The sequence below is a fragment of the Macaca nemestrina genome, chromosome 6, assembly GCF_043159975.1.
Source record: "Macaca nemestrina isolate mMacNem1 chromosome 6, mMacNem.hap1, whole genome shotgun sequence".
NCBI classification, from domain to species: domain Eukaryota; kingdom Metazoa; phylum Chordata; class Mammalia; order Primates; family Cercopithecidae; genus Macaca; species Macaca nemestrina.
The window spans coordinates 164,976,884-164,997,737 of NC_092130.1; the positions used below are offsets into that span (position 1 = coordinate 164,976,884).

Here is a 20,854-nt window from a genome sequence, read left to right on the forward strand (position 1 = left end):
CCCTAGAAGGCTGGCTCCTTCTGAATTATCAATGGTACTCATCCTGCTATATTTTTCCGGAAAAAAAAAGTCTGGCTAGAAAATTTTAAGTCAATACAAAAGACACATTTCTCTACTACCACATTGGAAAAAATATTGTGTTTGGCAAAGGGGAGACGTCTGAATGCCATCAATAAATACCCTCATCTTTGGTCTCAGTAACTAGAACTGAGAAAAAACTTTAGGCCATGAAGTCCTGTCTGTTTCCTAATTCACATGGGTTATTTATCCCCTTGGCTGTCTCCTACAGCATTTCAATTTATTGGCTGAGTCAAACATCTTTTTTGTCCTTATTCCAGCATCAGTAGAATATCTTATTATTTTACTCTTTTTAGTTGGACAGACTGGCAAGATTTAGAGTGATTTCAATAAAAATTGAGGGCAGATGCAGCACTCAATATTTTTGATAGATAGGGCTCCATTCCCGTTTTGTTCTGTGTCCCAAAGCTAATGCGTCTTTTTTTTTTTTTTTTTTTTTTGGATGGAATCTCGCTCTGTCGCCCAGGCTGGAGTGCAGTGGTGCAATCTTGGCTCACTGCAAGCTCTGCCTCCCGGGTTCACACCATTCTCCTGCCTCAGCCTCCCGAGTAGCTGGGACTACAGGCACCTGCCACCATGCTCGGCTAATATTTTTGTATTTTTAGTAGAGACAGGGTTTCACCGTGTTAGCCACGATGGTCTCGATCTCCTGACCTCGTGATCCACCCGCCTCGGCCTCCCAAAGTGCTGGGATTGCTAATGTGTCTTTTAAAGCTACATAAAACACCAAGTAAGCGAGAATTTCAGGAACACCAGAAGCTTTTGTGAAATAGCATTAACACTGGGTACTCCTCTACCAAATGTTGACATATGTATATATGTATATGTCTATCAATTAACCTATTATCCACCTACCTATTATCTATCATCTACCTATCTATTTATCTATCTATCTATCTATCTATCTATCTATCTATCTATCTTCTATCTATCTCTATTATCATCTTTTTTTATATAAAAACCAGCCCCCGATATAAAATATAAATTATGGAATTATGGTAATACTTCCAAAGAACTTGATTCCTTAACCATTGTTGTTATCATATCCTCTTATATAGAAGTTAAATAATTCTTCCAAACAACACAAAATCAGTGACAGAATCCAGAAGTGAATTCTGGACTGTTAAATCCTAATGCAATAATTAGTTAACCAGATCTGACCACGTTATAAAGCTAAAGACAACTCTTTTGCTTTGTGTCTGTAACATGTATGAGGGGAAGAGTTGGTCCATATTTCTTGGTTAGCTATTTTGTGATCTATGATGACTTAGGGTGAAAATTTAACCTAGTACAAGGCCATATCGAGGCCCGGCTATCATAGACTTCTAATTTCAAGAGGAATACTAACGAGAGACATGAAGTTATTATTTTAGAAAGTCCCTGGGAGACAATCTGATTCCTAAGCCATGGTAAATTTGGGGACATTTGGAAGTTGTTATTAAAGAAGTAGAGAATGAATGAACTGTGTTTGTTCTGAAGCTTCTGGTCCATCCTTTGCTCTCAGGTTGGAGTGGTGGTAGGGGTTTATAGGAAGGTTGGGAAATGGGCCCTAAATAAGTTCTATTATTTATTCTGATTCTGCTAAGACAGAAGAATGGTGGCTAAAAGTAGTTTTCTGGAGGATTAGGTGTTCAGATGTGCATAAATCCTGCTGAAGTGAGCTGCTTGATCCTAACTTGAAGCAGATTCAAACTTATTCATATACTGTGGTATCTTGGAATAAGATAGAGATAATATCTAGAGCTCTTCCACTACATTATCCCTGTGTATTTTATTCATTAAAACTCAAACAACAAAAAGACACACAAGGTTTTTCAGTTATATAAAGCAGTGAGATCAGCAGGTAGTCCCATGTCATACGCAAACCAAAATGTGAAGTTTCTAATTATAATCTTTTCAACCAAATTGGATCACTTCTAAAATGCAACCTAATGTTTTCAAAGTTCAGCTATATGTATTTCTAGTTCATTGCCGGACATATGGAAAGAATATGTTTGGGCATAAAAACAAAACAAAATACCCACAAATCTCTCGTTGTTGTGATATTCTCCTTCTAACAAGTGTCATAAAGAACTTCGACACATTTCCCTACGTGGCTTTTTGAAATTATTGGACCACATCTATCACAGGGCTCATCTGTAGTTTAGCAACAGTTTTCAAGACAACCTGATAGCCACTAATAGTTTACATGAGGGGCCTTGGATTCTAACAGAAATAAAATTTAACCTTCTAAATGCTGCACAAGGAGCAGGAAAATTAGAAGGAAATTTTGAGTGACGAATAAACATCTACAAACAGATCACAAAGTTTCTGGAGCTAAAATACCCTTACAAATTTGTTAAACATAGTTTATAGTTATGGGGTAATTTAGTCTCTGCATACAGTTTGGAATTCACCTGACAGGAATGGAGTGGAATATTTCTCTGGCTTTCCATATTTAGGCTGGTTATCTTTCCAGGATTATCTCCAAAAATGTTCTGTGCTCCTGACAAATTAACCTTCATGTTCTAACAGTGGTATTTTCTGCTGGACATTGAGCAATCTATATGTAGTACTGTTGCTTGAGGAGCTCTTTGACACTACCATAGACCCGTATGGAGACACATCTTCTGAAAACGGTGTACAACGTAAGGAGCCAATCTCAGCTAGCACAACTAGTTATTCATCTCTATCAGAAAGAAAGAAAAATAGGACCAAAATATAAAGCACCAAAACCCCAAAATATGGGACTAAAAATATAGACTGAAACGTGAATTTGTGTTTCGTCAGTCACCACAGGGTACTCTATTGGGAGTACTATACACATGGAAATAAATACATGAAATTTATGCGACTAAAATAAGAAATGATAACCTTTAAAAAAAGTTTTAAAAGATGCATTTGTTGTCACCATGAGAATTAACAAAGCCTCTTAGTTTCAGCCAAAGGAAACTTCCAGGCCTTGCTTGGATCCATGCTACCCACAAGGCTTAGCATTGGGTTCCCAAGCCCACGAGAAAGGAGCTTTGCTATGGAGCTGCTGATATAAAACTTTTGCGTGGGTCAGGCGTGGTGGCTCACACCTGTAATCCCAGCACTTTGGGAGGCCGAGGTGGGCAGATCACCTGAGGTCAGGAGTTCAAGACAAGCCTGGCCAACATGGTGAAACCCCATCTCTACTAAAAACACAAAAATTAGCCAGGCGTGGTGGCACGTGCCTGTAATCCCAGCTACTCAGGAGGGTGAGGGAGGAGAATCGCTTGAATCCGGAGTCAGAGATTGCAGTGAGCTGAGATAGCACCATTGTACTCCAGCCTGGGCAACAGAGTGAGACTTCATCTCAACAAACAAACAAAACCTTTTGCATCATTCAGAAAATCTGATAGAAAGGGTTACTTGTCTCTTTGACCAGAACAAGTTATTGGCTGTGAATAATTAGTTATCAGGCTGGGCATGGTGCTTCACACCTATAATCCTAGCACTTTGGGAGGCCAAGGTAGGCGGATTGCCTGAGCCCAGGAGTTTGAGACCAGCCTGGGCAACATGGCAAAAACCCATCTCTACTAAAAATACAAAAAATTAGGTGGGTGTGGTGGTACACTCCTGTAGTCCCAGCTACTCAGGAGGTCGAGGCATGAGAATCGCTTGAACCTGGGAGGTGGAGGAGGTTGCATTGAACCAAGACCGCGCCACTGCACTCCAGCCTGAACAACAGAGTGAGACTCCGTCTCAAAAAAAAAAATTAGTCATTGGTGCCCTTACCCACAAGGCCAGTGAGTGAAGTTAAAGAAACAGAAATACTCGATGCTCAACACCTGAGAATGTGTGGCTTTTCTTTTGTAAATGCAAAAGGAGTTGTTACATAATATGATCACCTTTAAGATTATTTTGCCACTTGCTTTTGGGACTAAGCACAAGTTTTAAAAGAAAAGGAGATTAATGCTGTCCCGTGGCAGTGTTTGTATTTCTCATTGCCTTCCTGCATGTGATATTTTTAAAAGAAACATTACACACAGGAGCCCCCAGGCGAAGGTACCAGGGAAACAATGCCAGCTTGGAAATCCGGAGGAGATTCTGTTTCTCATTATGTGAGTGAGAGGTCATTACTTGAATGTTTCTTTTTCTCTCGTTTTTTTTTTTTTTTGTTTTTCTTTAAGTCTACAACTTCTTGATCTCTAGCTCTCCAGCACATCCATGGTCATTATTCTTTGGGTGTTTAAAAATTAGGAAAGTAGAGAAGAGCCAACTGGGCTCCCATATCCCTGACTAGCTAATGGAAAGATCTGTTGCCTGGGCACCATTCACACAGATCCACCATTTCATAAATCATGTATTTGCCTGTGTGGTTGTAAAGAGAACGAGAGAAATAGTCTGAATTCTTCCTCTCTAGTTCTTCTACTTAAGCAAGGATTTGCTGGGCAAAATGATGTCTTCAGGGACTTTGCTAAGTGGCAGTGGAGTATGAAAAACCAACATCTGCCTATTGTTAAGGGGTGAGATTGCGAAATGAGGAATTGTACAGTTGAAATCTGGGGCATTTGTGTAGTTACTCTGGAAGTGTGGAAAATGTAAAATTGTACCAAGGTAATTATATCTACTTGGTCTCTATCTCCAAAAGAAAGGCTTTGAGAAGAAATAGAGAAGGCTATTCATCAGTCATGAACGTTTTCTCCCATTATCTACTTTCTCATAAATGAAAAGGGCCTTGGTAAGTTTGTTTAAATTTTAAATGTAAATGCCTATGAAGAATACATTCATGATGTAAAACCTGTATTTTTAAAAAAGTTTTATTTATAGAGGGTGGCTGTGTTCATTAGTGGTTGGAAGAAGACTGGAGAAAAAGGAAGAACCAATTATTGGCTAATCTTTGTAATTAGGAATCCTCTCTCCTGTATCTTTTGCATGTCTCTCTGGAAATGGGCTTAATGAGCTTACTCAGATTCTGGGAGACTCTTGGGGCCCTGAAAAGTCACAAGGACTGTCAGCTTTGACTGCAGAGAATGGGATTTAAAAGCCTTCCTCTCTCTTTCTCTCTCACTTCCTAATGGCTGTTACTGTTTAGTTTATTATTGCTGTGGACAGATACTTTCACATTCATAACCCTGATGGAATTTGAGGTTTCAAAGAACTTTTCCTCAGTGAGTTGGCAAGTAACATTCATTTCTTGGCAATTTTTAGAGGCTATTTAATTAATCTGACTTGAGCCACAGTGTATTTTGAAAATTCTTGACATAGTCTAGTTTTTAGTAAAGGAACATGGTAAATTCAGAAATCTCAGTTATTCTGATCATTCCCGTTACAGGTGTGTAGCAATTAGAGTGACGTCAAAGAGTACCCACGTGGGCTGGAAAATCCCAAGATTATTGAGGGAGGGAGTTCCTATACATTTCTCTTTGAGCAAGATTCTGCAGAGTCATGACTGCCGGTTCATGTACACACACACGTGTACACGGTACGTGTCTATGCATGTATGTACACACAGGGATTAATCTTTGGGAATGCTGGGCAGGGTGCCTCACACTTTAAATCAGCACTTTGGGAAGTCAAGATGGGGAGATGGCTTGAGCCCAGCAGTTTGAGACTAGCCTGGGTAACATGAGGAGACTCTGACGCTACCAAAAAAAAAAAAAAAGAAAAAAAAAAAAAAAAAGAAAATTAACCTGGTGTGGTGGCAAGTGTTGGTGGTCCTAGCTACTCAAGAGGCTGAGGCAGGAGGATTAGTTGAGCCTAGGAGGTAGAGGCTGTGTGAGCTGTGATTGTGCCACTGCCCTCTAGCCTGGACAACAGAGTGAGACCCTGTCGCAAAAAAAAAAAAAAAAAATCTGTGAAGACACTAGAACAAAAGAACTTGCCATGTTTCCACATGACCAACCTAAAGCAATGACCATGTTAACCTATAGTTAGTATAGTTAATGTTTTGATAATATTAAACAGTAGAGATACATTATTTCACTAACCTTATTAAATATTTTTTTTCCCTGAGTGGGCTCCATGTACTGTTTTGGATGTTAAAGAGCATCATTCCTCCAAGCCCACCTTGTCTGAGTTTATATAACCCTGCTCAAGGGTCTTCTCTAAGAGGTGAGCCTAAGCCTTGTTCTTCTCTCCCAATAATGTGCTGGACATTATTTCTTTAGTAAGTTCCATCAGGGTAGAACTCCCAGTGATGAAACAATATCTGCCATCTCTTAAGTTATTAATAATAAATACTTGTTGGATGAATGAATGAATGCTGTCATATTCTTTTTTATATTCCACTCTTTCATCCTACCTTACTATATAACATTACTCTTATTTGATTAGAGTTTCTTTGGGGTAAGGATATTGTATTTGTTCACTCAGAACTTGTCATAAAACTTGGCATAGAGTAAATGGTCAATAAATCATTGTTAAAGGGTTTTTTTTTTTTTTTTTTTTTTTGATGGAGTCTCGCTCTTTTGCCAGGCTGGAGTGCAGTGGCGCGAACTCGGCTCACTGCAACCTCTGCCTCTCGAGTTCAAGTGATTCTCCTGCCTCAGCCTCCCAAGCAGCTGGGACTACAGGTGCACGCCACCACGCCCAGGTGATTTTTTGTATTTTTAGTAGAGACGAGGTTTCACAACATTGGCCAGGATGGTCTCAATCTCTTGAACTCGTGATCTGCCTGCCTCAGCCTCCCAAAGTGCTGGGATTACAGGCGTGAGCCACTGCACCTGGCCTGTTAAAGGTTTTTAAAAACATAATTGGTACTTCTTGGGCATCCTTTGTATGTGAAGAATGTTGCCACTTCTAGTCACAATCATATGTTGATCATCACATGGGGCAGGATAAAATTTGGATATACTGATCTCATCAGAGTAAAATACAGTGGTTGAAGGGCTGCAAAGACAAACATTCCGCAACACAGAAATGACTGGTTTGGAAATATTTAGGTCAAGAATTTTTAAAAATGACCCTTCAAGGCTTTCCTGTGACACCTGGATGATGCTGATTGCTTATACTTGAGTAATAATCTAGAGCTCGAAGGCTGCCTTCCTGAGTAGTCTATGTGATCAGCATCTGAGATGCAGGCACTTCCTGGGACAGCTCTGCAGGAGATGCCACAACTGTTCTGTTGACACGCAGGGATGGTGCCTTGTCCTGCTCCCAAATGGAGATGTTTTTGCATCCTGTGTGGTTTAAAATGCAAACTGATCTACTAACTTGAGAGGGTAAAAAGGATCCTACAAGATGGACCTGTGACTTTAGGAGATAATGATGCTCTCAAAGCAAAAAGGAGGAACAATCATATCCTGGGTGATTCCTGGATGTGGTGCCCCCAGTCCAAGTGTCTATGAGAGTATTTCTTATTTTGGGTAAATGTCTTTTGCCCACCTGGTGGTCATCTGAATGAGACTTGCCCGAGTTGCTCTTTAGCAAAGTGGAGCTGTGTTTAGGCAAGTCTTGGTGATAGCATGGACATCGACTGTGGACAAATGATGACGGGCACTCCTCCTACCCCCACACCCCTCCCTGCTGCAGAAGGACGGCTTCTGGTGTAAAGACCAAAAAGCAGAAAAGCAAGATAAAAACTAATTTTGTGTTACAGATTTTCAGCGTGAACCTTCTCACTGCAACATTTACCTAGTCTTTCAATATTCTTTCTCCCTATTCCACTGTCTATTCAGCATTTCTTCCAATTAGCTTCTCTCTAATCATGATTGCCAGCTATTGAACAAATGCACTACTTTTGGTGACTTCCTTCTGATAATTTAGATACAATAAGCACTTTTATTATATTACTTTTCCCTTGAAAATACTCAATCCTTTCTTTTCATTTTGTATGCTCTAGATATCAAGCTTCCTGAAAACTTTTTCTAATGAAGTCTGAACAAATGTCAATTTAAGAAGTCATGAACCTCAAGGGTGAATGCATTTTAGTTACTTCTAGACTTATTCCAGGATCTTGACAAGAATGGCATGGGGCATCCTCAAATTAATGTTGCAAGGTATTTAAGGGTCCTACTGGTTTATGTGAGAGTTGTTTAAGCAGCTAACACAGAATGAGAAGGTCAAAGACAAATACAGTTAAAATTAGTATCTCTTAACACCTTTTTACTTGCTAAGAATGAAGTTTTCCATTCATCTATCAGTACTTGCTTTTTGCCATATTGATTTCTCAGGTGGAAAGGTTTGGGTGGGGAAGAAGGGATTTGGCATTTCACTTTTTCTAACTGACTTAGATCAGGTTTCCATCTTCTCCTTTCAGGTTCTGTTAGGATGGTGCAAAAGCAATTGCAATTTTGCTGTTAAAAGTAATGGCAAAAATAATTACTTTTGCACCGATCTAATAGTACTCTAAGACACTTAAAAAATTATAACAAGGAATGGTCAGCATAATTTTGAAGTTTCCTCCAATGTTTGTAACCAGTGCCAAGGTAAATCTATTCATGTCCTTAGCTATTCATAATTCTGAAATCCCAGCTGTGAACAAAATAGAAGTTTTTTTTGTTATTTATGGTATAAATGAGTTTCCTGACAAAACTGGATCTCAACTGATGCAAGGCTATTTATAGTCTATAATAATCTCATGTCATGTGACTATTCAGATCTATTGCTGAAGAAATATTAATATGACTGGTTAAGGGTGATGTCCCAGTGGCTGAGGTAGGTATTACAAAATCCACCATAGATAAATTTTGTATTGGTTGGAGACAGAGTCTCACAGGGGTTGGGTTAAGGAATTGAAGACCCGAACTATACTGTGAAAGTAATGTTTTTTCACTTACCTGCCAATTTTAAGCCAAAATCATTGGTCCAAAGGAGATGAGAAAACCATCAATGTATCTTCAAGCAGGCAACAGTGGCAATGACCTGGCTTGCTCTGTCCTTCAAAGAAAGTTTTCTGCATACTTTTGAGTACCCCCCAACCAAACAGCACTCTCCTCTGGCAAGGTTATTAAAAATGAAGCCGAGGCTGATTAAGAACATATTGCTTTATTTCTTGGTGGTAGTAATTTAAGGCTTTCTAGATTCATACAGCACGCAGTGATTTGAACATTAGAATTTAAAAACAAAAAAACAAAAAAACAAAAAAACAATGAGCATTCAATTTAGCAGAGCCAGGAAGGAAGCAATGTTTTAAAACAGATAAATTTCTCAGTGAGGCCTTTGGTTTGGTCTCTAAAAATCTGCTGAACTGTTTCCCCAGTAACCTCCACCATAGATTCCCACCCCAAGGGAGAACAGAATGGATGAAGAGGAGACTGGGAGAAAAGGAGAAACTGGCAAGACGGTATGTGTTGGGCAATCAGTGTGATCAGTCAACTTTGTCTCATGCTTGGAAGACAGTTTAGGCGATGTGGTCAGGGGTTCATTACCTGGATCTGCCAGCTCATTCTCGGAGTATTAAACTAGCTCACTCGGAAAACCCCAGGGCCAAGGATTAGGGACAATCCTTTGTGACACCCAAATCCTGAAACTTCAAATAGGGTCACAAGTCACAGAGCTGAAGAATGCTACCTTCAACTTCTTTCATGGTTCTAAACTCTGTGGCTGTCACTAGATCCTGGCCTAGCTAAATGACTCATTTCCCCCATGGCACAGAGCCTTAATTACACATGTAAGTTGATGATGTTAATTGGATGGGAGGCCATGATGTATGAAAGAAACCTCCTGGGCAGACGCCACCTCATCACACTAACCTCTCCATCCCCCACAGAAGACGCCAGTACGCACAGGAGCCTACAGTAGGAGTGCAGTTGTCAAGGGTGTCTAAGTTTGACAAATTCAGCATAACTGGCTTGGAGATGCAAAGGTTCTGCGTTTGGATAACGGGCACTTTGAGAAGGAAATAAATGAGGGATTTCAACAGTAATGAAGGCGGGGCTTGGCTAGAGAATAATTTGGGAAAGGCCCTGTGTTAATTAACAAAAGACAAGTGAATTTCGTGAAAACGAGCAATGAAATTTCTTCTGGCTATCTGACTTCAGGCAAACGAGGCTAGAATATAGACTTCTATCCAAATAAGATAATTTGAAATTTCATCCATTTAAAATTCATGCCTTGTAATGATTTTAATATTCCATTCCAAGGGTCTGGTTGGTGGACCAGAGTCTAAGTCATCTCAGTGTGTTCCCTCTTCCATTCATCTGGCATTTTTGAGTGAACAGAATTTAAACACCTGGAAGTCTGCTTTGCATTCTTTGATGGAAAACACGCAGACAGCCACGGAGGAGGCACACAGGGTGGCAAGTTGCACAATTAAACACTTACAAACTTAACCCCAACAGGCTTCATGTGATGAAGTCTGGATGTATAAAGAAATAAATAGATGAGAAGAGGCCAAATGCAATCTGAATGACAAAGAACCGAGGCATCTGTCTCTGCCAGCTGTAGGACAGATGTGCCTGAAGCATGCCAGGTGTGCAAGGCGAGGGATTAGAAAAACTTTTGAAGATATGTGTTCCCTTGAGCCTTGCTTGTTAATTAGAAATTGCGAGGGCCTTTACTCCTATTTGAAAACGCTGAGTAAAAGCAACTGAGGGGGGATCTGGGCTTTGCTGTGATTAGGCGTGCTGGTGCCTGGCTAGGATGCTGTGGAGGGGGGAATGCAGAAAGTATTTGTGTACAGAAACGACACCATCCAGCCTGGCAAAAGAGGATATGAAGAGGTGGGAGAGGAAATTATCCCACTGAAACACACAGGGAAGTGGGTGATTTGCAGCCAAAGGACATACAGGACCCTTTGTGCACTGATGCTGGCCCTGCACAATCTCCTGAAATCATGCCCATCCACAGAATCAATTCTCCTGGAAGAGGAAGATGCCTACGTGCTTCTATGCCAAGGTGGTTCTGTGTATGGGTGTCTCTGTTCCCTCAATGCTATAATGGACATGAAGCTAATCTTTGGGCTGTGTGGCCTCTGACTCGGTGCTGGAAGCTGCAGCCCAGAGCAGTGAATTGCTTTGGCCAAGGTCACAGTCATTGGCAGAGCTGGGAGAAGACTGCATGTCTTTCCCCAGCTATTTGCTGTAATGAATTTTTTAAAAAGACCTGAAAAGTATTTTGCGTATGCAAAGTGCTATGATATTGAGTTGACCAGAATGCCCATGGTTGTGGGATTGAAGAGGGTGACTTAGGTCAATGAAGCAGTTTAGAAAGGAGGTCTGGAGAGCACTGTGATTCTGATGATGGGTCCTGGCTGCTGCTCTAGGAAGGGAGGGTGTGGCCTTAGAGGGGGGGGTGTGGAACTGTGGGGGTGTGGCCTGTGTGTGAGGGACGAGGCGGCCTCGGGGGCCTGAGCGGCGGAGAGTAAGCGCCTTGCTCAAGGAACTGCGATCAGCCTGCTGAAGTACATCTTTCGTGAGAAGAGAAACTTCCTACAAATGACCTGACCAAAATGCCTGTTCGCTGTTTGCCTTGCTTCGTTTCTTTGGCCTCTGTTGCCCATGAGAAATGAGGAAAAATAAAGGCCAGATTCCTAATAACCTTCCTGGAAGAAAGAGCTGTTATGAGTCGGTGTCGGTGCTTACATAAGCTGCTTTTAAAAAACATTTGCTTTGTTCAGGTTTGTGTGAATACAACGCCGGATGAACTCTGTCCCTTCAGAAGAAAGCCGGGTTGGTGTGCTCGATGACACAGCGCTTGCAGTGGCGTTTGACAAAGCGCAAGGCCTCCACGGAGACCTCGCAGTCCTGGACATTCAGCGTCTGGAGGTCAAAGCAGTTGGCGGCCACGATCTGCAAGCCCTGGCCGGTGATGCTCTCGCAGGACTTGAGGCTGAGCCGCTTGAGGTTGAAGCAGTTCAGGGCCAGGCACTCCAGGCCCGTGTCGGATACCAAAGGGCATTTGCCGATATCCAGGGACTTGAGTTTGGTGCAGTTCTTGGCGAGGTACTCCACGCCGTGGTCCGTGATGCCCTCGCAGCCCCTCGCGTTGAGGTAGCGCAGCTTGCTGCAGTACTTGGCCACGTAGCGGATGCCCACGTCTGTGACCCGGCCGCAGTGCGCGATGCTCAGGTACCGCAGGCGGGACTCCAGTTTGGCGATCTCCCGCAGGCCGAAGTCGCTGACGAAGCGGCAGTCGCTGACGCTCAGCTCCTTGATAGAGGCGCAGTAGATCACCAGGTAGCGCAGTCCCTCGTCGGTCAGGCGGACGCAGCGGCGCAGGTAGAGGTGGGTGAGCTGCGTGCAGTGTGCCGCGATGGTGTGCAGGCCTTCGTCCTCCAGCACGAAGCAGTCCGTCATGTCCAGGTAGCGGATGGATATCTGTTTGCCATGTAAGGGGGACAGTTTAATGGAGGCCTCCCGGGTCAAGCTGATGCAGGTCACTTTGGAGCACCCTGCACAAAGAGACAGAACACAGGCTCAGAGCAACCTGCGAGCAGGGGAGCCACGCCCGGGGATTCCCTGGGGGATTCCTGACCCTCGCCCAAGTCTGGGTTCGAGGCTGACGTTACCCCTTCCTGTCTTGGTCCCTGAGAGAAGAAAAGCAAGAATGGGTTCCCCATATTTATCTGATTATTTAACTACATTATTTCTACTATCTGGGCTTAAGGGAATTGGATCAGAAAAACCACGGTTCCAATTTTCCAATTCCTGATCTGTCATCTGTCCCTACTTGCCTGATATTTAGCAAATCAATCCTTCTGAGTATTTCCTTTGTCTTAAAATAGGGAGGATCACACTCCCTGGGAGGCAGCTGGGATGGAGAAATGAGAGGATGTGTGTAAATATCTTGCCTTGGCCCTGGAAAGTTCCAGGAGCTCAGTAAAAGTGAGTTCTTGCACTGCCGTGGTTTGGAAGCTCCCTGGTCCAAAGTGAGGTATCAAAGACAAAGCTCGGGCATGTACCTTGGTTTAGCAGAAAGAGCACTGGGTTGGGAGTCACACCTGGTTCAGGCAGGAGGCTTAACGTTGCTGCTTCTCAGAACTGTCCTTTATGCAATGGGAATGAATAGGTGGTGAGCCGACATTTCAGATATAATGAGGATGCAACGAGAGAACAGATATGCATGTGCTCCGAAAACGCTATGGGAAGTGAATATATTAGTCTAGCAAGGTGACCTTCTGTCAACTGAACAGACCTTCCGAGTCAATTCAACCCTCTTTAGCTGAGGAAGAACAACTGTGTTATCTGGATTGTTGCTGTAGCCCTTGAACCAGACTCCCTTCCCTGCCCTTAGCTCCTACAGTCAATTCCCCACACCCCTGTCTGCCAGAGGCGTCTTGGAAAACGGAACTGGAAGCTTGCCCCTGTGCAAAGCCTCGGGATGGCGCCCGTTCACTCCAAGTGTCCTTGAACCAGACTTCCTCCCCTGCCCTTAGCTCCTACAGTCAATTCCCCACACCCCTATCTGCTAGAGGCGTCTTGGAAAATGGAACTCGAAGCTTGCCCCTGTGCAAAGCCTCGGGATGGCGCCCGTTCACTCCAAGTGTAAAATCCAGAGTCTAACAGGGCTCCCAAGGATCTGCATCCCGGGGCTCTCTGACGGCATCTTTTACCTCATTCTTCCAGCCCCACTGGCCTGCTTGCCATTTCCCGGACACCGCAAATGCTCTCCAGCCTCTGAACACTAGAAATGGCTTCCCTTAGCCCTCCCCACTTCCCTAGGTCTCAGAGCCAATCTCAGTGTATTGAAAAATTTGTCCCCAACCATGCTTGTATAAACTAGCATCCCCTGCTTCCCTTCCCTTTATTTTCAGGAGTCTTTAACCCTGGGTGGCATTATATATTTATTTATTCACTTATTTATTTGCTGTCTTCTCACTTTGGAATGTAAGTTTTGAGAAAAGGGACTTGGGGCTGTTCACTGCTGTCTCTTTCATTCCTGTTTCATAGCTGGTGCTAAGTATCTGCTGAATGAATGAGTGGTTTATAGAGGGAAAAGAGTCTTCCATAAGAGGATCAGATGAGATCATCCAGCTTCCAACATTTAAGTGTCTTCAGGACTTTGACCTTGGCTGAAGTATACCTACATTGAAAAACAGTTGTCTGTTTTATAGTTAATGATAATGTGTCTTATTTGTATTGAAACACGAAGTTCACAAAGGGCTTTTATAAACATTTTCTTACCTGATTGTTAGAACAATATTAATGCTCAGGAAGGTATCTTTAGATGCCTCTCTAAACATCGTTTCTAATCTCCTAAAAAATATGTGTGCATAAGTTATATATGTACATACTATATGTTATAATTTATATATTTATATATAATAAATGAAACACTCATTTCATGGTATATTTAAGTTCTCTATACATTACTTTATAAAAACATGTACAGCATATTTATAGTATATTAATATAACTAATAGCCACCGTCTATAAATATTAGGTTAGTGTAAAAGTAACTGCGATTTTTGCAATTAAAATGGCAAAAACCGACTGGGTGTGTTGGCTAATGCCTGTAATCCCAGCACTCTGGGAGGCCCAGGCGGGTGGATTGCTTGATCCCAGGAGTTCAAGACCAGCCTGGGCCACATGGCAAAACCCTGTCTCTACTGAAAACACAAAAATTAGATGGGCCTGGTGGTGCGTGCCTATAATCCCAGCTACTCAGGAGGCTGAGGCATGAGAATTGCTTGAACTTGAGAGGCGGAGGTTGCAGAAACCAAGATCGCACCACTGCACTCCAGCCTTGGTGACAGAGCAAGACTTGATCTCAAAATAAATAAATAAATAAAAGACAAAAACTGCGATTACTTTTGTACCAACCTAATATTTTATAAATAAATGTATATTTTTATGTATTTCATTCGACTACTGAGGCTGTATATATATTTTTCATTTTCTCTCTGCTCTTCTCAAATCTCTTGGGCAGTTCTACAGCTAGGTGCCTCATTTCCGACACTTCTGCACCTTGGCTGTTTCACGCAATATCCAAGGCTTCCCAGCAGCCTCATAATAGTGCTAACGAGGACCTTCCTCCGACCTCCTGGTAGGCTGCCCAGGAAACTCTTAGGCACTCAGGTCCCGGGAATAATGAGGTTCAAAAGCCACGTGCTACCAAGTCAAAGAATTTCAGGAAGGAGTGAAGCACACACTCCAAAAATGGAGAAGAAAAACAGCTTGTCAGAGGCAGGTCACACTGTTCCAGTGGGCTTTGTGGTTTTGCAAAAGGTCCCTTTTAGCTTTGCAATTTCCCTTTGTTTGGAGTTTCTTTCTTGGGGCTGACTGTAATCCTGCTTGCACTGAATTTGTCTGTCTATAGTAGTGATTGGCCATCTGTGACACCCGTAAAGCCACTTTGTTTTTCAAGATCACATGATAACCTTCGCTCCTAAACTTTTGGTTCTAGTTTCCTTTCTTTAAAAACAAGATTAGCAAAATCTGCTACACTCCAGGGAAGATAATATATTCGGTCCAGGAAAATGTATACTTTGCTTTTGAAACTGAATTCCAAATTTAATGAAATACTTGTTCAGTTCAGTTTTGGTAAAGAGACTATTTTATAGGCTTGTATTATTTTAGATCAGTAATTTTAGATTTTAAATTTTGCCCAAATTGGTTCATGGCTCAGCAGGTATTATTTATGATTAGTTCACACATTCAAACATTATAGACATGGAGAGAACCTTAGAAATCATCCAAAATAAACATCATTTTTTAAAGATGAAGCATCGCAGGCTCAGTGAGATTATATGACTTGTACAACCAGACTACAGATAAGTTTCTTGACTCCTCATTCCAAGACTTCAATTTAGAAAGGGAGGTAAGAAATGACTATGACGTATCATAGAGTTGATAAATTACACAAGAGATATACAGTAGAAAATGAAGTGAACATTCAGACATTGGGCACCCAGGGGTCTTTGGAAACTTAGAAGCCACCACAGCATGATTTCCAAAGGGGTCCTTGAAAGAGAAATAATTTGGATGCATAGATGTGGAGTGAAAAACAATTTGTATATACATTAATAGATATGGGGTCCAGGTAGTAATATAATAGACAAATTCCAGAGAAAAGAAAGCAAGGGGCAAGTCCATGGGGGGTTAGGATATCCATGAGGTGAAACTTAGGGTGTCTGAAAGGATTTAATCAAAACCAAGGCAAGAATCATCTCTTGGGATGAGATCAGGGGCCTGCTTTGACATCTAGGGTAAGGTATATAAATATTATTCAATAAGGAATAGATAACATAGGTTGAACAAATCTGTGCGGTTTCTTCAATTAATCCCAGATTTCATTTAGCTTTCACAAATATGCTCTTTATTACCACTTCCGCTCATTATTAGGGTGATATCTCTACCTCTTCTGGGGTGTAAGATGGTTAAATCAATGAAGAACAACTCCTGACTTCCAGGCACGTTAATAACAAGGACAATACAACAATGACAATGACAGCTGTGATTTACTGAGTGCCTACTACATGGTTCTCATCAGAGCATGTGTTTGAGAACTTAACAAGTCTTAACTCACTTAATCCTCCCAACCACCTCATTTTTACTGATGAGGAATTTTTAACTGTTGCACTACAGCTTCCTAAATGCATGATTACAGTATTAACCAAAGGGAACTTTAAACATTTTAGAGGCCAAAATGACCATTTAAAACTTCGAGATGACTCTGTTCACTTAATTACAATGTCATAAAAGTGCAAAAATGAAATATGACATATTTCCGCCCTTATAAAGCTCAAAGCTCATCATGAGTTGAGAATTGCAAGTCCATCAATGCTCTAGCTTTCTGTACCCAAAAGGCAGACACCCAGAAAAAAAACCCTTAGCTCACTGGGGGCGAGGCAGGGAAGGCTACATTCAGGGGATGCCTGACTGGAAGTTAAGCAATGAAAAGTCTGTTCAGAGAGTTCTCAAGGGAGGGGCAGTAGGCAGGGAAGGAAGAGGCACACAAGCCAGACAGGCATGCACACATCACTGTATGTAGAGACAGGATGTGTTTGGGGACATGCAGATAAGATGGTTCTACAGAAGGGATCATTGAGTGTATGCAGGGAAGAGATGAAATTTGCACCTAAGAAGAGCATCTTATGAAGGCTGTTACGTGCTCTGTGGAGGAACTTGAATTTTTCCTGTAGGTCATAGGGAGCAATTATTGGAGGTTTCATGCAGGACAGCGAATGGTTAGACTTGTAGTTTGAAACAATTCCTCTGGAGGCAATGGAGATGGGTATAAGAAGGAATGGTTGGGGAAGCCTGCATCCAGGCAGGCAGACAGAGATGGACTCAAGGCACTGGGGAAATAGAGTCACCCGAACAGGATTCTACTGGTTGGGTAGGATTAGGAGGAGAAACAAGGATGATTCCAGGTCTCCAGTTAGAAAGGTTCTTTCTGAAGCAATATTATTTTTAACACTTACGACATTTTATATTTTGAAAATTGGTTGAACAAACCTATGGGGCTTCTTCAGTTAATTCCAGATTTCATACAGCTTTCACAAATATGTTCTTTATTATCAATTCCTCTCGTTATTGCAATATATTCATCAATATAGTGCATTGATGTTTAATGCTACTATTAATAAAAGGTAATATGTGATAATGACAAAACAATACAGTTGTAGTCATTTTCAGTGACTTTAAAGATAGCTTCCCAGATGACCATTTTCTGCATGCTAGGGATGGGATAGGCAGTCTCATCTCCTTTGGGAGAATTAAGCTCTAGATCAGTGATGAGTCTTCCAAAGTCAAGTTTACTGCCACTGAGAACGTGGCCACTATCAGAGCCCAGCTGTAAAACTAAAGAGAACCAGGCATAATGAAATCAACTGTGGTAGCTCTCTGGCCTCTCTGCATCAACCTAACAATTTCCAGATGCCCCCAGAACAGGAGGCCACCCTTAGTAGGTGCTGATGACAAATCCATCCTCATGGCCTGTTGAGTCTTTCAAGACCATCTATCTGAAACTTTCTCCCATATGTGGGATTCTGTGTTCTTAAGTTGGTGAGCTGCAGATTCCCCTCATTTTTATCTCTGTGTATACAGATCACTATTGTCATTGAGAGACATGAGGGGAGGCGACACAAATATATTTGAACTTTCAAAGTAAGCAGGTTAACATACAGGACAGATATCAAGGCTTAATAATGGTTAGTCAAGGGGCCAGGCAGGATCACACAGGCTAGAAATGCAAGAATTTCCATCCCAAATAGCAAAAGTGGTTTCTGCATTTCTGAACTTCAAAAGGACCCTCCAAAAGAGGGTACAATCACTTGCAGCCTGTATTAAGAGTGCATGGGAAGCACCTTTAACAAAGATAGAGATTCCAAAAATGAATCATTTTCTAATCTAAGAAAATAAAATGAAATGTTTATAAAATGCTCCAATTCTTAGATGTTAAAGAACCCAGTCCTTTGTCATTTTTTTTTTTTTAAATGAAGAGGAAACACATCTAGAAAAAGCTGTGAATTTTCCTAAATCACAAAGTTTTGAAACTTGTTTCCACCACATCACAACATTTTCTCTTTCCAGAATTCCTTGGAGGAAAAATGTAAGAAAACCTCGTGGTTTCCTGCTTCTTGATGCCACTGGCTACTCATGACTAACGGAACATATGGCTGCTATGGTTTTGTCTTGGAGCCAGTTGAAGTAGAGGAGCAGCGAGTTGCTCTCTAGCACGGAAAACAATCTGCAAAAAGTAATGGGCTGTCATCTGAAATATTTTCAGATGTTGGCTTTTGAAAGAGAGAGCAAGCTGAGAGCCGGCTTTAGCTCGGATTTTGTTGGAGGGCATCACTGGCCTCAGATGCTTGTAAATCCCAGATTCTGTTTATTCACCCATCATAGTGGTTTTTACTTCTTGACCCCTCCCCCAAACTCCCTGAGGTTGCTGGTCGTGCTGTTGGTTTTTTTTTTTTTTTTTAAGTCCCTGATGCATCTTACATATTTCAGCCTCTCGAATGTCCATTTTTTGACTAGGCAGCAAATGAGATAAGGAAGGGCTGTTAGTCCAGCCAGATCACGTCTGGCGCCTAAGTGTGAGTCTGGGCTTTAATTCTTCCTGCCTGAGAGAGGTTTCCAAGCAAAGCAGCCATGCTGGGATTTCCTTCGATTTTTTTTTTTTTCCAGAGACAGGGTCTCACTCTATCCTCCAGGCTGGAGTGCAGTGGTATGATCATAGTTCACTGCAGCCTCAAACTCCTGGGCTCAAGCAATCCTCCTGCCTCAGTCTCTGAGCAGAATAGCTGGGACCACAGTCTCATACCACTGTGCCCGGCTAATATTTCCGGTTTTTGTGGAGAGAGGGGTCTCGCTTTGTTGCTCAGGCTGGTCTCTAACTCCCAGTTTCAAGTAATCCTCACGCCTCAGCCTCCCAAAGTGCTGGGATTACAGGCGTGGGCCTCTGCGCCCGACTTCCTTCAATTTTTAAAAGGACTAAAGATTTAATTCAATGGACTTTGCCCTTGCACTATGTAATTGAGAATTTGCTTGAGAAAAGATGCAGGATTAACCCAGAGGTAAGGAGAATGCTGGTGAAATCTAAGGAGACACTACAAAATGGCAAGTGATTGTGAGCACAGCCCACAGCTGAGTGTTTTACCACCCACAGTGTGCACCGTCCGGCCCATGGTATGAAAACACATGAGGTCATATTTACAGCTTGGACAAAGATTCCAGGCTCCAGGGACCAACAGTAAGCGGGCACAAGAGTAGTTTCTAAACTAACTGTGCTTGAGTTAGCCTTTTGTTTCCTATTTCTCCACAATTAGATACCCTGTTTGCATTATTTATGGTTGCTCTGAAGTAACTGTGAGAGTTATGAAGAGTAAAGACATTTAAAAGTCATACTAAACTCAACTCCCAGGCAAAATGTGCTAGAATTCCCCTAAGAACTCCCCTAAGAAGTGGACATTATTTGATGAAAGGGGAACTTGTGGCCTGTAGAGTCATGATTCCATAGAGACAGTTTCTCTGCAAAAGCCAGCCTCCCTACCACCCCCCTCCCTCATCTCTGATGGCTTGCAAGAAGAGGACCTTCCGGTGGTGGCATTGTAGGATGGTGCACCAGGAGGGCCCATAGCTGGTAGGTCAGTGTCCATTTACCTGACACATCCAGGTGCTCCAGATTGGGGCAGAGGGACACCACGTCAAAGACGGCCTCGTTGGAGATATTGTAACAGCCTGAGACTTCCAGTCGCCTCAGTTCGGGGCAGCACTGGGCGATGGTGTACAGCCCTCGGTCTGTGAGCCGCCTGCAGCCACTGACAGTAACGGTTTCCAGCATGAGACACACGTTGGGGGTGTCCTGGCAGAGTCTGCGGGTCAGCACCTTGAGGGCGCGGTCCACGTTGATGGTCTCGCCCGTCAGGCGGATAGTCCTCCAGAGCCGCGGGTCCCAGGCGAGGTTGTACCAGCGGCGGCACACGCGCGCGCAGCGGCACAGCTGGTTGGTGGGCAGGAAGGAGAAGATCTGCACCATGGAGTGGTCCGGGAGCCGGTCTATGCTGGCCTGCTCCTTCTGGGGTCTGGAGGCGAGCCGGATGAGCGGGTGTGTGAGGCGGGTCGGGGGCGGGGAGTGGACCATGGCCACCGTCTCCCCAGTGATGGAGGACGAGGAGGTGGACGAGCCCCTTCCATTCTGAAATCCTGGCAGATTCGGTGGACATATCAGGGCTGGGCTGGGCGTGCTCAGTGTGCGCATGCTCAGGTCGGAGTCTGGCAAAGGACAGAGAACAAAGGGTTAAGGATGACGGCCTCAGCAGAGCCCCAGGGAGGCAGCAAAAGCACCGGTTTCTTTTTTCTTTTTCTTGTTTTTAAAGATCTTTCGCCCAGGCTTTAGTGCAGTGGCGTGATCTCGGCTCACGGCAATCTCTGCCTCCTGGGTTCAAGCGATTCTCCTGACTCAGCCTCCCCAGTAGCTAGAATTACAGGCATGCGCTACC

The 20,854-nt window shown here is 42.8% G+C and overlaps 1 protein-coding gene across 2 annotated transcripts in view; it reads right to left on the bottom strand.

The window, feature by feature from the left end:
- Positions 1 to 8,993: 8,993 nt before the first annotated feature.
- Positions 8,994 to 20,854, bottom strand: part of LOC105492315 (F-box and leucine rich repeat protein 7) — a 437,970-nt gene continuing 426,109 nt past the window's right edge. For both annotated transcript variants that reach the window (XM_011759332.3, XM_071099084.1), the window contains 2 exons: positions 20,016 to 20,627; positions 8,994 to 12,358 (listed from right to left, as the gene is read on the bottom strand). In XM_011759332.3, the coding sequence (XP_011757634.1) occupies positions 11,622 to 12,358; positions 20,016 to 20,627 (1,349 nt within the window). In that variant the 3' untranslated portion in view covers positions 8,994 to 11,621. The remainder of the gene's footprint in view (positions 12,359 to 20,015; positions 20,628 to 20,854) is intronic.